The sequence below is a fragment of the Corvus hawaiiensis genome, chromosome 8, assembly GCF_020740725.1.
Source record: "Corvus hawaiiensis isolate bCorHaw1 chromosome 8, bCorHaw1.pri.cur, whole genome shotgun sequence".
NCBI classification, from domain to species: domain Eukaryota; kingdom Metazoa; phylum Chordata; class Aves; order Passeriformes; family Corvidae; genus Corvus; species Corvus hawaiiensis.
This window is the reverse complement of record NC_063220.1, coordinates 12448595-12462719: the sequence shown is the minus strand read 5'-3', so window position 1 is coordinate 12462719 and position 14125 is coordinate 12448595. Positions and strand designations below refer to the sequence as shown.

Below are 14125 nucleotides of genomic sequence, written 5' to 3'. Positions count from 1 at the left end.
GAAGTTCCTTGCAACCTGCAAAGCTCAACCAAGAAACTCATCTCCAAACACTGGCAACGGCTGCCCCAGCTCTAATGATCCCCTTGGAGGCTCTTCTGCCTCTCAGCTAAGCACAGTAATACTGCATTACATTTATTCAGACCATATGTAATACACACAAGAGCCCATAAAAGCTTAAACAGCACAATAAACATTTGGAAAAGCACAGTGACCAGATTTATAGGTTTGGATACCTGCCAGCATGACCCACCAGAATCAGATCCTTAAGTTTTTGTGTAAGTCCAAGACATACACACAACACAAACACAAATGTGCTGTTATCCTTGGGAAAAAAGATAAACAGCCCCCAAAGCCCATCCCTAGCACTGGAACATGATGGCCTTTCACTGCGTCTGATTGGACTTTGTTTAAATCAAAGCCATAAAGAAGGTCATGGCGAGGAGAAATAAATGTAGCACGACAAAACTTCACCCCAGAGCACACTGTAAAACTGACAAAGAGGGAAAGACAAAAAGATTTAGACACTTAATTTCCACTGAAGGGGAGATGAGCCCTGCTATAGAAAAGGAGCTGCGCTTTGCCAGATTCCAAGATAGTTTTGTACAAAGTTTCCTCCACAGGGACGATGTGATACCTCCTGTGCCACCTACCAGCAGTTTGAAGGAAGGGGGTGATGGCTCAGCAGAACAGAAGACGTGTGAAATGATGACAGATCCCAGGACGTGCAAAACATTTTGTCCCAAGGAACGGCAAAAACCTTGAGCTTTGAGTACAAATGACTTTGGAATAGTGGGAGAGCAAGGCACCAGCGGGATGTAGAAGCTCCTCTATTTACCAAGCTTAAGAACAGATGAAAGAGTTCCAGTTTCCTGGCTTCTTGGGCATTTTATGACACTGGGTTTTTTTACCCCTTTTACATTTAATAACATCTATGGCTGAACATAGTATTTTGAATACCTACAGCACCTTCCAGTTCACAAAGGTACTTCACAAGCAGGATTTAGCACAGCTGTGAGCATCCAGTGCTCAAGACAGAAACCAGGAGTCCTGGCACCATGTTTTGCACCCTCGTCCAGGGCAGAACCCCATCCCCAGATTTAAAGCAAAAGGAAAGAGATAAAAGAACAAGCACAAGATACTGCTTTTGAGAAACCTGCCTCATTTGTTATGATAAAGGAGAGCATTATGGATTAGCTGGCAATACAAGGAAGGAGTTGCCCACCTCCCACACATAATTTCCCACAAAATGTTTTTACAAGTTTAAGATGAGCTGCTACATAAAGTTATACAAAACAAAGACTAAAACTTGATGACAGATTTACTTACATAAGGCTCAGGACGTGATGATGCCCTTGCTGTTATAGGACCAGCTCAGAAGCACTGCTCTGCTTTGCTCATTAAACTGCAGAAAAAGGCTGTTTGTGTTTATCTGCTGCTCTGGGAGGTGGGTTGTGCACTGAGAACAAAAGCCACATGCAAGGGCGCATTCTCTCACCCACTGGCACGGGCACACTCAGGGACAGCTTTGCTTAGGACAAGATCTATCTTCAGCACCAGTGGCCACAGAGGACAGAGCAGGGGGGCTCTGGTCAGAATGCTGCAGGGTACCAGCTGCTGGGAAGACCCTCATTTGGTGACCACAAAATTAGTGAGAAGGCACAGAGTAGTGAAGGGTCCTGTGGGAGGAAAAGATGTGTTGAAGCATGGGCCATGTGGTGTGCGTAAATGGAGTATGTGCCAAGGGAATGTCTTAGTATCTCCTGGGAGGGAGGACAGGCAGTTAAAGGTCTGTGCAAGGTGGCTGTGCTCATGTGACAACTCACACAAGAGGAAGGGATGGGAAACACAGGACAGGCAGGGAGAGAACATAGCCAGGGGAAGGGCATTGCACTATTGACACATCCCTCTTCCACCCCCTTGGGAAGGAAAGCTCTGCTCAAGCTCCAAAGTACACGTCTGCCTGAGAGCTTGAACAGCCCCAGCCAAACCTCCTTGCATAAACAAGGGACTGGGGGTACCTCCAGCACAAGGAAGGGACATAAAGGACAAACAGTGGAGCAGGCAGCTGAAGCAGAGAGCAGAGGACATCAAGGGACACAAAGGGCTGGCTCTGGACAAGGACTTGCAGATGGAACAATCTAGCCAAGTGTCACAAGGAGCCAAGCTTGCAGCCCTACACAGAGTGATGATTTCAAACAAAGTGTAGGCTCCTGAGCAATTTATCTTCTACAGCAGACCGTGCTCCCAGTTCTCACAGAGATTTGGTCGAGGAAGAAGAGGGAGACGCAGGTAACCATCAGCCTTCCTCCCTTCCTCCATGCTCACATGATCCTTTCCAGAACTGCCATGGGGCAGCTGGGCACAAATGTGGGCTCTTCTTCCACATCACAGCTACAGCCCACCCTGCTCTCCGTGCTGTCCTGGCATATGGGGAACTGTGGACTGGTTGTTATGTCGCTTCTGCACAGGTATCTGCTGTTCATCTCAGGGGAGGGACTTCAGATCAGGCAATTCACCACAGTTTGGGGAAGAAGACAACAGGGTGAGGTCGATCTTGAGCTAAAGGTCCCCCTTCATAGGCTGATGAGCAAGGGATGAATGTGTATATTTTTAGAGGACTGTGAGACCAGTGGTTGAAGCAGAGAATTCAAGGGCATCCTGAAGACTAGTTCCCCTGTAGCCTAGAGCAAACTAGTTCAGCGTTTCTTTATCACATTTTCCTCAAATACGGAATTTTGCAAAAATTGACTCGGACGCTGACCCACTTCTGTGGATCCTGGAAGTTGTATATCAGCAAGTCAGACTGTTGGCATGCTAGCGGTGTTTGCAGAGGCAAATAGCAGAAAGTATGCCAGGAGTCACAACATGAGGCTAAAATCCAGACCTTCTGGCTCCTGTTCTATCCTTGGTGACCTTTCAAAACCACTTTCATACTTTTGCTTCCCTGGTTCTAAAATAAAACCTGTATTTCACAGTCAAGCTGAGAGGGTTCATGTTTGGGCCATACCTTGAGGTGGACACTGAGATAAGTCTATAGAAGGACAGTGCAGTACTATTGCCATTGCTAATACTGCATGACTTACATGATGCTTTCTTTTCAGTATTATTAGGAACAATCCATGGGAAGATTTTGTTTCACTAAAAAAAGAAATAAGATAGATTATAGACAGCTAGGGACAAAAATAATCCATTCCCATGTGGTTTGTGCTATTTAAAGGGACATAATACCTATTTTTGAAAAGACCAGTTTCAGAAGACAAACAACTGACATCTGTCAACATAAAGAAATTTGGAAAAATAGACTTAATACCATTTCCCAGAAGCTTTAGCTGTGCCTGAGATGACCCAGAGTACAGCAGCAAGCGGGTGAAAGCATGCCCTGTGTGACAGAGCCCAGCAATCTCTTCTGGCAGAACACAAGCAAGGAGTAGTTTTTCTAACCAATTTTTAGAGGAGGATCTTGGTTTCAAGCCAGGAGGTTGAAGGGTGAACAGAGCAGCACAGGACTTGGTGCACAGGGAGAATATTTTGTGCCACGTTCACACAGTTCTGTTCACTGTCCTGGCTATGGTCAGGTGGGAAAAAAAAGTGATGCCGTCTGTTCAGCCTGAATTCCAATTCCATATAATGGGCTGAGTTCTCTTCTGCTGAAGTAGCTGGTGGTTGGACAGAAGCCACTGAGCTAACAACATCTGTGCCTCACAATGAACAACAGTTGGAGGCACCAAGGAACTGGCAGAGAGTGGAAATTTGCCCCAGACAGCACGAGATAAAGCAAGAAAGTCTTATTCCTCCTGCATTCCTTCTGCATCCTCCATGGCCATCTGCTGGGGAAAGCTGTCTGCTGGAATCCAGGGGGGCGAGGATGGGCTGAGGTGAGCGTGAGGCTGGAGCTGAAGGATGTGAGCAGACTGAGCAGGCGGACACAGCTGAGGGTACAGGGATTTCACAACATGGAAACCAGGGCAGGATCACTTTTGGTTCTGGCATGTCCTGACCCTTATGCAACAGCTGTGAAGCATTGATCTCATCCTGGTCTACAACCTGGAGGTAATTTAGAGATGTCCACAAGGTGGAAAATCCCAAGCCACAGACTCTAGAGTTAGTTTGTGTGCAGTTAAATCTTTGTGTTTTGCTCTGGGACCAGCTAAAACTGCAGCAAAAACATTGGTAAAGACAGAAGGACACATTCAATTAGTGCTGGTGCTGCCCATACAGTTCCTGTCACTAACAATCAGTGGGAAATCAGCAAGATATATCTCAGACACAGCATTCAGAGGGAGATGCTCAGCACATCATTCACTGCTGTCTCATTTGTTCTGAACACTTAAAACAGAATGTTGGGGCAACTACAGAGGGAACAAGGCTGAACATAGAAAAGTAAACTTGCTTTTCTTTGTCTATAATATTAATAGGCATATTATGCAATTTCCTTGGCTTACTGATCCAGCAACTCTAGTTACAAGACAGGATGGGATTTCCTTGAGGTCATTCTCCCAAACTGTGGGAGTTGTTATTTTCCTGGCTCACCCACAAACAGAATGGCTTGCTCTTCTGAAATACTAATGTCCAACTGTTGAAAGGCTTTGCCAATCAAAACATTGTGGCCTTACCCCGTTTTAATAATCTAAGGCATCAATCTCCCCTTTAGTATTTGTTTGATGTGTTCTGCACCCTGCTGAAATATCCCCTCCAGACCTCCCTGAGCCCAGGCTCTGATTGAAGAGAGATGCCATGCATCAGGCCTGCAGCTTTCTCTCTGAAATGTTTATCAGGGGATGGTGGTAAAACGTATTTATTTTCATGTATTGAGGAAAGACCATATATTCCAACCTCTTTTTTTTCCATCACTCAGAGATGGGCCTGAGGCCAAAACGGTGCTGCTAAGCTTGTTTTCTATTTAAAACCTTCATTTTTATTAATAACCCTTTACAGCCTACACACCAGCACTGCGGGAGTTGCATTTCCGTGTTATGTCATCGTGAACCGTTATGTATTTAATTCCTGTACCCACAAACCCATATGGACATCATTAAACACGCACCATACAGTATTAAAACTGTGTTCCATAAAGTGTGATTTAGAAAAAAAAAAAGGAGCTATGAAGTGGGGATTTCTTTTTTTTTTCCCCTAAGGTCATGGGAAAATGGAGAAGTAGGGGAGAGAGAAGGTTCAGCAGTGCTGCAGGTTAGCTCACAGCTCTCCACGCCTGCAGATTGAGAACCCAGCCTGCCTTATCCACCATAGAAGATTAATTACCCAGGAACTCCAGGCTGGTGATGATGAATTTCTGTTTGGCGGATCACAGAGACAACTTCTACAAAAATTACAGGTTACAAAACAGCAAAAAACCTTGGTGATTTTATTTCTGCCGAGTTAGGTTTCCATCACTTCTCCTTTTCTCCCTAAGAGTTGCCTTTAGCAAGGCAGAAGAGCAGGCTTCCCCATATTGCTGAGGGTTAGTTATCAGGGCCACTAACACATCTGAGGATGGCACAGGGTTTGCTCCCAGTTTCTGTTCCAGCCCCAGACTGGCTCGTCCTGGCTGTAGTCCATGCAAACAGCTAATCCAGCAACGAGGCAACTTGTGTACCTTCTGTCATCCCTCTGTTATCTCTTATGTGGTATTGGTGATGAAAAGATATGGGGAAGGGAGAAAGTGATAGAAGAAATACATCAGAGAGAAAATAAAACCAGTTAACAGAGTACCAGTGGGACAAATAGAAATAAGTGTAGCAATGCTGGGGGAAACAGCACAGAATGCATTGAGAAGGAAGAAAATAATATCCAAGGGATGTAAAGGTTAATGAAAAAAACCAGAGACAGCTGAAAATGACACAAGAAAAGATATGCCAACATGAGGCAGAGAAGCTGATGCAGTCAAGGATAAAGCAGTCAGGTAAGAAAGAAAAAAGAAAGCAAGAGATAAGAACAAAGCACAATGTAAAAATGTCCTGCAAAAGATTTAGGTACATATGTAGAATAGGAGACAACAAGCAAATTGCCTACAACACACACTAGACACCTTACAGTGACCTAGTCCATTATACCAGAATGAGACCTGCCAAGCCCTCTTTGATGGATTAATTCCCTCTGATCACAGAGCAAGCGCTGGCTGAAGTGAACAGACCACAGTGAAAATGGTATCTGACAGGATTTTACAGCAAGTACACCCAACAAAGGTGCTCTACGCAGCCTTGCGCTTATTGCTTTCTCTCAGAGTGGCTGCATTCCCTTATGGAGACTGTATTGATGCTTCATTGATTTTACAGCTACACAATTAAAAGGTCACCTCAAAGATACACATGAAGGTACATACCTAATTGCTTTCATGCCCTTTTTAGTTTTGTGGATTTTTTTTTTAATGAAAAGATGGTAAAAATATATGCAGAAAAAGAGCATCCAGGGCACACACAAATTATTTGCTATATCAAACCTCTAAATGATCAGGCCAGTTAAGCCTTTCTGCTGTTTTGTGGCATCTGTGTTTAGGAGTCTCTGAGAGTAGATGTTACCTACCCTCATCCCTTGAAAGCTGGTGACTTATTCCAGTTAAAGCTGTTGTCTTGGCCCCAAAGCCCATGTGCACATACTCCATACCTGCCCATCTCCAGGCAAGAAAGAAGAACCAACATGATTTGCAGAGGGGCTACTGATGAATGAACCTCCTTTGTATCCCAGCCCTCTCCAGCATTTTTCATTCCCATCAAACAAACGTACACATGCATATGCACACAAACAACGCTGGGTGCACGTGTGCTCCCGTTGAATTCAATACAGTTACTGTGTAGAAAATGACCCACGTGCATAAATGTCTGGGGCAGGAGAAGGCTGCTCTCAGGATGAGGCTGACAGCAAGTTTAATGTTATCTAGCTGCATTACTCTTGAGGTGAAATGTTTTTGACATGTGTCTCTGTTGGGCTGTGTCCTACTTCATTCAAAATCAGGAATTTGCTTCGATGTTTTGAAAATAAAGCCTTAAAAGAAGAAACAGACATGACTGGCAAAACTTTTTCAGGAAACTTGCAAAGGACCACTAAAGCCACAAGCTGTTAAATGGGTTTATTTTTGTCCATTTTGGGTAAGTGCTCTCTTAAACTGATCGTCACATATTCTACTTACACAGTTCCATGGCATGTGAGTATATCTGGAGTGAATGAATCTGAAGTGGAGATAAGACTGGAGATTTTCTGAGCATATATTAGGATAGACAAAATCATGTCAGAAAGCAACATTTGTTTGTTAAAACCCAAAATTCTCTGTTTGCTGATATTAATTCAATCTTCCCTCAAACACTGCTTATCCTGCCAGGGATCAGGACGTATTTGGGCAATAAACCAGGGATCAGTAGTTTATATGCCTGTCCACAAAAAAATTAAATATAAACTACTTGTCAGAAATCTGCAAGGACAAAATTTTCTGATTTATGAGGATGTCGAATGATTGAGCCAAGACTGTATTAAAAAAAAAAAAAGCCTTAAGAGAAAGCAGACAAAAAAAGGCAGAAAAAAAGTACTAATTATATAAATCACTGGAGACTGGCCTTCCATAAGAAGAGGGGGAAAGGGACTGCTCTTATGATGCCTATTTCATCCCTTGCCTAACAATCCAAAAGCACGTAACTTTCAAAGAACCGCATTTTTTCACAGGCTGGAAGCACCACAAAGCATCCTTCATCAGCCTGGCCTTTTGGCTGTTCTCCTTCTCCAAATGCAAATGCTACATCTGGAAAAAGCAGTAATCCTCTCTCCTGCCTGAAAGCCTCCTTTTATCTCCGTTCTCCTCAGAACTCCTACTTCTTGCAACTACTCACTCCAACATACTACTTTATTGAAGGGATTCAAGGCTTTCTGCTCATCTGCTGAATGGCTTGCCTCTTACAAAAACCCCAGCTCACCTCTGGAGCTCTCTCACTTGCTAGCACAGGTCACCCTGCCCTCCCTCAGCCAAGCATCTGTAACACAATTCACTCCTGAACACTCAGATGAACATGAGCACGATAACAATGAACATTAACAGAAGCTTATTTATCAGGGCTGGCAAGAAAAGCATCTCATTAGCTGGGATGGCCTGTGCAGCTCTGCCATGGGGGCTCCTCCTCCCCCAGGGGATGGCACTGATTCATCAGGAGCATTACTGACGCTGTTAAGTGCACGTCCCACAGAGCCCTGCTTTGTGCATTGAGAGGAGACAAACAATAAGAGAGCTTTCCACTGACCTCTCGCTGCAAGAGTTTACAGCTGTTTGCAGCGTTTCTGTAGTACCCTGGCCCTTAGCTTCACTACAGAGATATGTGTGGAGGTGAAGGAACTAAGCCAGACCCAGCAAGATGCCTCAGCATCCAGGTCACCAGCTGCAGGGACTGCAGAGGTTATGTGCAAGCTGAAGAACCTTGCCATTGGGACTACAGAAAGTGCTCAGTTTTCTTACCCATATGCCACCCAAATTTAGGAGCTGTTGCTAAAACGTCCCATCTTGTAGGAAGAAATGTAGAACACTGGCAAGATGTACCGGTTCCCACTACAACAGTAAAAGCTGCCCCAGTTACTACTCAGTCTGCATACCTTGTTTGCATTTGCTCTTACTTTCAGGGGTTGATGACAGCCTTACACCCCACCTTCTGCTCCTGTGTTCTGAATAGCTGAACTAATTGTCCTCACTTGGGGTGAAAATTCACAGCACCACTGCCATTGTCACGGTGCTGTGGCAGGGCTTTTTCACAGCAAAACCCTTCCTGCTCCTCTTCTATTTCCCAAATATTCTCAATGCCCTAACCAAGGGTTGCACCAGGGCTTACACTTTGATGCATTCATGAGTCCTTTTTCTGGAAAGGGATCATCTATGTGGCTGCTGCTCTGCCCACTGGAAGAGTTGAGGAATTATGTAGGCAGGACCAGACACACCACAGGACTGCCAGAGGCAGATCAAGTCCCAACCACACGGAGACCTGGGCACCACTGCAGAAGGGGTCACCTGCAAAGCCGTCTGCCAGATGTCTCTGTACGTGTTTGTTTACTCCACAGCCATCCCGCTGCTCAGTAGGGCCAATGAAAACTATTTAGTTTCGGGGATTTGGGACCACATTTCAACAGGAACTGACAGGTTCATTTTTGGTTAAATGTTTTCATGAAAAGAAAGCTCCTCTTTTACTCAGATTTAGAGGATAATCCACATCTCCACAAAATAGTGCGTTTTGCAATATGATTAATTATGCATCCTCAAGGACTACGCAGCTTCCCTAGCAAGAGAGGATGATGTTGCTGAGGTTCAATCACCAGGAGAAGGACCAGCAATCTATCCAATGGGGAGCAGCAAAGACAGCAGCATTGCTAATTCACTAGTGCACCAGGACAGCTTTAAACCTCTGATGAGCACTGTCTCCGGCATGAGTCACTCACACTTCACTCATGGCATGCTTGGATGGGAAAGGAAAAGGTTTATCTTTTAGATATGGTGCCCCAGCCATCCCAGCCCTACAGAGTTTTTGCCATGGTTGACTTCTCATAAAGCAAAATAGACATTTTTTGGTCCCAAACATTCAACGTTTTCTTCTTCTTTTATATTTTCAAGCACTAGCTATCTCAGGTTACTGGTGATTTTTTGTGGTGGTTCCCAAATGAGCCCGAACTGCTCTGATTTTTCAAACCCACAAGACTGTAATTGAAAGCAAATGTAATCAGACATATACAATGTTCTGAGGTTCACCACAGTGCACTGCAGTCAGCATTACTGGAGTGGCTGTTAAAACTTCTTGGAGCTGGGAAGCAAATACAGCTTGCAAGAATCCAGCAAATAACCAGCATTTATTAGATTATACTAAAGTATTGCAAAGCCACAGTCAATCCTCTATTCACTATACATCCAAGGTCTGTTTAAATGAACATCTTCCTGAGCTTAGGCCAATTGTTTTAAGAGATGAACAAGGAAACAAGGAAAGAATTCTACTTTCAACACAGCAAATTCTGCAATGCTTACATCAGCGTCAATCTCAAATAGTCCATTACTGTCAGCAGGGTCATTCCAATCAAACTCTGGCATAACTGGAAAAAGAAAGAGGCCCAAAGGCAAAGGGTATCTTTGAACCCAGACACACAGCTCTAGCTGAAGATAAGCAGTAGCAAATCCCTTCCATAAAATTCCCAAACAAGATGCAAGCATTAAAAGAGGGGATGGTGGTGTGATGGGGGGGGGGGGGGGGGGGGGGGGCGGTTAATTGAATTCCCACTGGCTCTTGAGTCTGCACTTAAAAGCAGGTCTAGGGTTATCTGTGAAATTTCAATTAAATCAAAAGCTTTGATAACATGATAAGTCATTCCAGAGTTTGGAGTCAAAACATGTTGTTATTTGATCCTCTGCTTGTGTTTCTGGGAACAGCACGCATGAAAGACAGTCAGCAGCAGACCAGTCAGGAAGATGGAAAGGGTGGAAATGAATCCACCAATAGATCACTATGTCTCCTTCAGCCAGAGCCACTTGAGGTCTGGTATTTTTTTATACATACAGAGTCCTAAAGGCACCCCATTTCTCAAGAGACAGAAGACAGAGCAAAGGAGATCACCTCAGACATGTGTAGCACTCCAGGGGATGGCTCCCTACTGCTACAAAAGTTTTTTCTTTCCAGGCTTGCTATAAACAAGATTTTTACCTGCCATAGCATTGGGAGCTGAATGCAAATCTCTGTGATAGACACAAAACACTGAGCCCTGTGTATGTAATGGAATGGGTTTCTAGCACAAACTCTTTGGTGGCCTGAGGTGAACAGGTTAAGACAGGTACGCCAAAAAATAATAATATGATTCAACCAAGTCAGAACTGAAAGCCAGCTCTCATCTCAACAAAATGCATGAGAGGCAGCAGCTCTCCAGAGAGATGTGACTTGCTTTACCTGTTGTTCAACACCATTTGATTGCTAAGGCTTCCTCCTCTCTCTTCAGAGGCAACTGCTGTATGCAAAGGGCAGTGCCAGAGACTCTCAAAGTCCTGTTTACTGAGGAACTACACCTCTGCTCACCAGAGTTTAGACAGAAATGCTTCACCTTAAATAAATGTGAGATTTCAACTCCACCTGGCCTGTGGTCAACAGCATTAAAATACATTGTACGCAATGCCTTCCCTTGTCACATATAGCACAGCCTGATAAAACGCTATCAAATGTAATGGGATGCCTTACTTTGCCCCTAAACAGCTCAAAATCACACACAGGGTCGCACGAGGCACATGTACATGAGAAAAACACTCCTTTTATATCCAGTGAGGCTACTGATCCTCAACAGTGCTAAAAACAAAGGGACTCTCCAGATAAGCAATGTCAAAATTACACAGCAATAGACAATAGGAAGAGCAGATCACTGAAAAACTCCCATCTGACCCCAGGCACCACTGGGGGATAATTTATCACTCTGGCAGCAACCACCCCATTGAGCAGGTCTGTCCCTAGTGCCCTCCTCTTCAGAGTGAAAGAAGATCTTCATTAAGCAATAGTGCGACCGTATTATAGACACAGCAATGACAAGCTGGGCTCTTCTCTGTGATACAATCCTATCTCCAACATAAGCTGCCTATTCTTGCTTTCCAGAGATGTGACACACAGAGGACAAGACAGGCTATACTCAGTTCTGTCATTTAGTGAATAGAAAACTCCACCCCATCTCCTCCTGCCTGGCAGGTGATGAGTCAATGGTGACAGATACCTCAGTGTGCAATTAACCTGCCAGCAGGGGCTCACCAGAGCAAGAAACCCAGATAAGAAGAGGAAGTCCTTCTCCCTCTTCCTCTCCTCAGTTCCAGGCTTATCCACAAAGAACATCAGGATCAGACACTTCTCTTCTGTGTGGAGCTAAAGATCTCTTTTCTGTCTATCAGCACGGGCAGTTCAACCCTGTGAGCTGCAAACCAAGCATCACCTGCCTTTAAACAGAGAACTCCAGAAGATGCTGTGGCATTGAGCCAAATCTCTCTAGAAGTGAGTGCTCAAGGATAACTGATGCCCCAAATCCTTCAGAACAAGCTTGATAATCTCTGAATCCAGTTATTTTGGTTCTGATCCAATCCTACTTCATTAGCCCCGGTTTCCCCCACTGCCACAAATTCATAAATTTACCGTTTTGACTTTCTAACTGGTTTTGCATCTAGGAGCACCAGCAGAACAAGCTTTCCTGACAGATTTGGAAGTAATGTTTCTTCCAACATTGAGTGATGATTTTTTAAAACAAATTATTTTTGTAACTGGCCATTTCTAAAACTATATTATGGAAAGGACGGGATTTCCTTACCAGAATCAAATCCTCTTAGCAAATCTTTGAAAGCAAAACTCTGCAATCTGAAACCAAAATTCTGCAGGTAGAGCCAGGAGATGCAAGAGGCCTTTCCAATATCACAAAATAAATCAATCAGACAGTAAGGAACAGATTTCCCAGTGCCCTGCATTAACTACTCAACTTCTCCAGAGGGAAAGAATTTTATGGTTTAAGTTAAACAGTAAGCAAACCGTTACTTTCAAGTCTACAAAACAGGCATTGGCAAATTATCAGCAGTGATTGCTCCTTTAGGATATGAACAAAAATTACTGGACAGAAACAAAGCTCTTGAGCCAACAGGTTTGGCATTTAGTTTTTCTAATGACAACATCTCTGCATTTCAAAACACCTCTCAGTCACTACTCTTCTACAGTGAAAGAAAAAAGAAATTGTTTTGAATTTGTGCTTGTAAACAGTGAACTTTAACTAGCACTGACACTCTCTTGTGTTTCACCCCAGCAAGGCAGTGTCCAGTGCCACTGCTGAAGCTGCAGGGTGTTGGCAGAGCTCTTATCTCATTCTCATACTGATGAATTTCAAGTAAGTCTGTTTATTCTTAATCCATCCTGTGCCCATGACAGCATCCCACTTTTAAACCCTGCAGCCTGCTTATAACCAATCCAGGCAAAGCTATTTCTGTACACTTGGCTGCCAGTGCCGAGTGTCAGTACATTAAACTGTCTTTGCTCCTCTCAGCTCTGTGTCCTTTCACATTCAGGCCTAAAAGCACGAGCTAACCCAAATGTGATACCCAAGGCAAGGGATAAAAGCTCATGCTGTTCCAGCTGCCACTTTTCTGTAGCTATTTTTTGTGGTTGCTGGACCTATTTCATTTAGCATGCTTTCTGTTTTTCCCAGGTTTATTGTTTGATATTTATCTGCATGTAATTTATTTTTTCATTTTCTGAAAGAGTAGCAAAAAAGATTCCAATCTTTTCTCAGGAAGGCTGAGTTATTTTCTGGTATCACCAATGCTGCAGCCAGTAGCAGATTTCATCAATACCCTCCCTTTGATATTCCAGTCCAAATGAGTTTATAAGCTACAAACAAAAGGGAAAGTCCCATGTGAAACTAAAGAAGAGACCGAGTAATGCATCTGTTATTTCCTTTTTTCCATTCCTGCATTGGCTTCATTTATTTAAGATAACAATCTCCAAGCGAGACCTTCCCAGAGATCACGAGCACTGATGAAAGGCAGCACACACAGGGGGATCTACAGCCCCACCTCACAGTGGCCGTGTCCCAGACTGAGCTCCTGCTCTCCAGGTCACAGGGGCACAGCTGGGGACTAGCCACACTTGCCTCCTCTATTCCTGGGCTGCCTGACCTCTCAGCCAAGACTGGGACAGTCCCACCCTGTGAGCAGGATACTGTAAAGCACTTCTGAGATCTAAAAGCCGAAGAAACATTTTTCTCACAAATTTAGGTGCTGAGGCCAAATATTACTAGCAATACAGCCCTAAACCAAGCACATTCAGAAAATAATCACAAGTGCTCCACTACACTGAGATACTCAAAGAGCTGTGGTACCTAATTCCCAGTGAAATCAGTGAGAGCTGGGTGACTAAGTAGGAGTAGCCAAGCAAGGCTCTTGGCAATCACAGCCCTAACCCATTATTGCATCCTTAGCTACCTAAATCTTGGTGAAGGTGAATAAATAATTATTTGAGAATATTTTATTTCAGATTTCTGCTGGGGATTTAAATTCAAGGCTGCGGTCAGGCCAGGGCTCACATATTTGATGCCCTTCAGGACAGTGGGTTTTAACTGCCTTATCCTGTCACAATCTTTATTCAGAACTTTTCCCACTCTGTGTTTTATAACATAC

At 44.0% G+C, this 14125-nt stretch overlaps 1 protein-coding gene across 6 annotated transcripts in view; it reads right to left on the bottom strand.

Annotated features, from left to right (window-relative positions):
- The window catches only part of SH3PXD2A (SH3 and PX domains 2A), a 254045-nt gene that overhangs the window by 124160 nt on the left and 115760 nt on the right, over positions 1-14125 (bottom strand). Inside the window, exon 1 of one of the 6 annotated variants that reach the window (XM_048310596.1) lies at positions 1327-1378. The exons of the other annotated variants lie outside the window; for them this stretch is intronic. Coding sequence (XP_048166553.1) covers positions 1327-1328 — 2 coding nt within the window. The 5' untranslated portion in view covers positions 1329-1378. Of the gene's footprint in view, positions 1-1326; positions 1379-14125 lie in introns of those variants that run through there. 6 annotated transcript variants of the gene reach the window in all.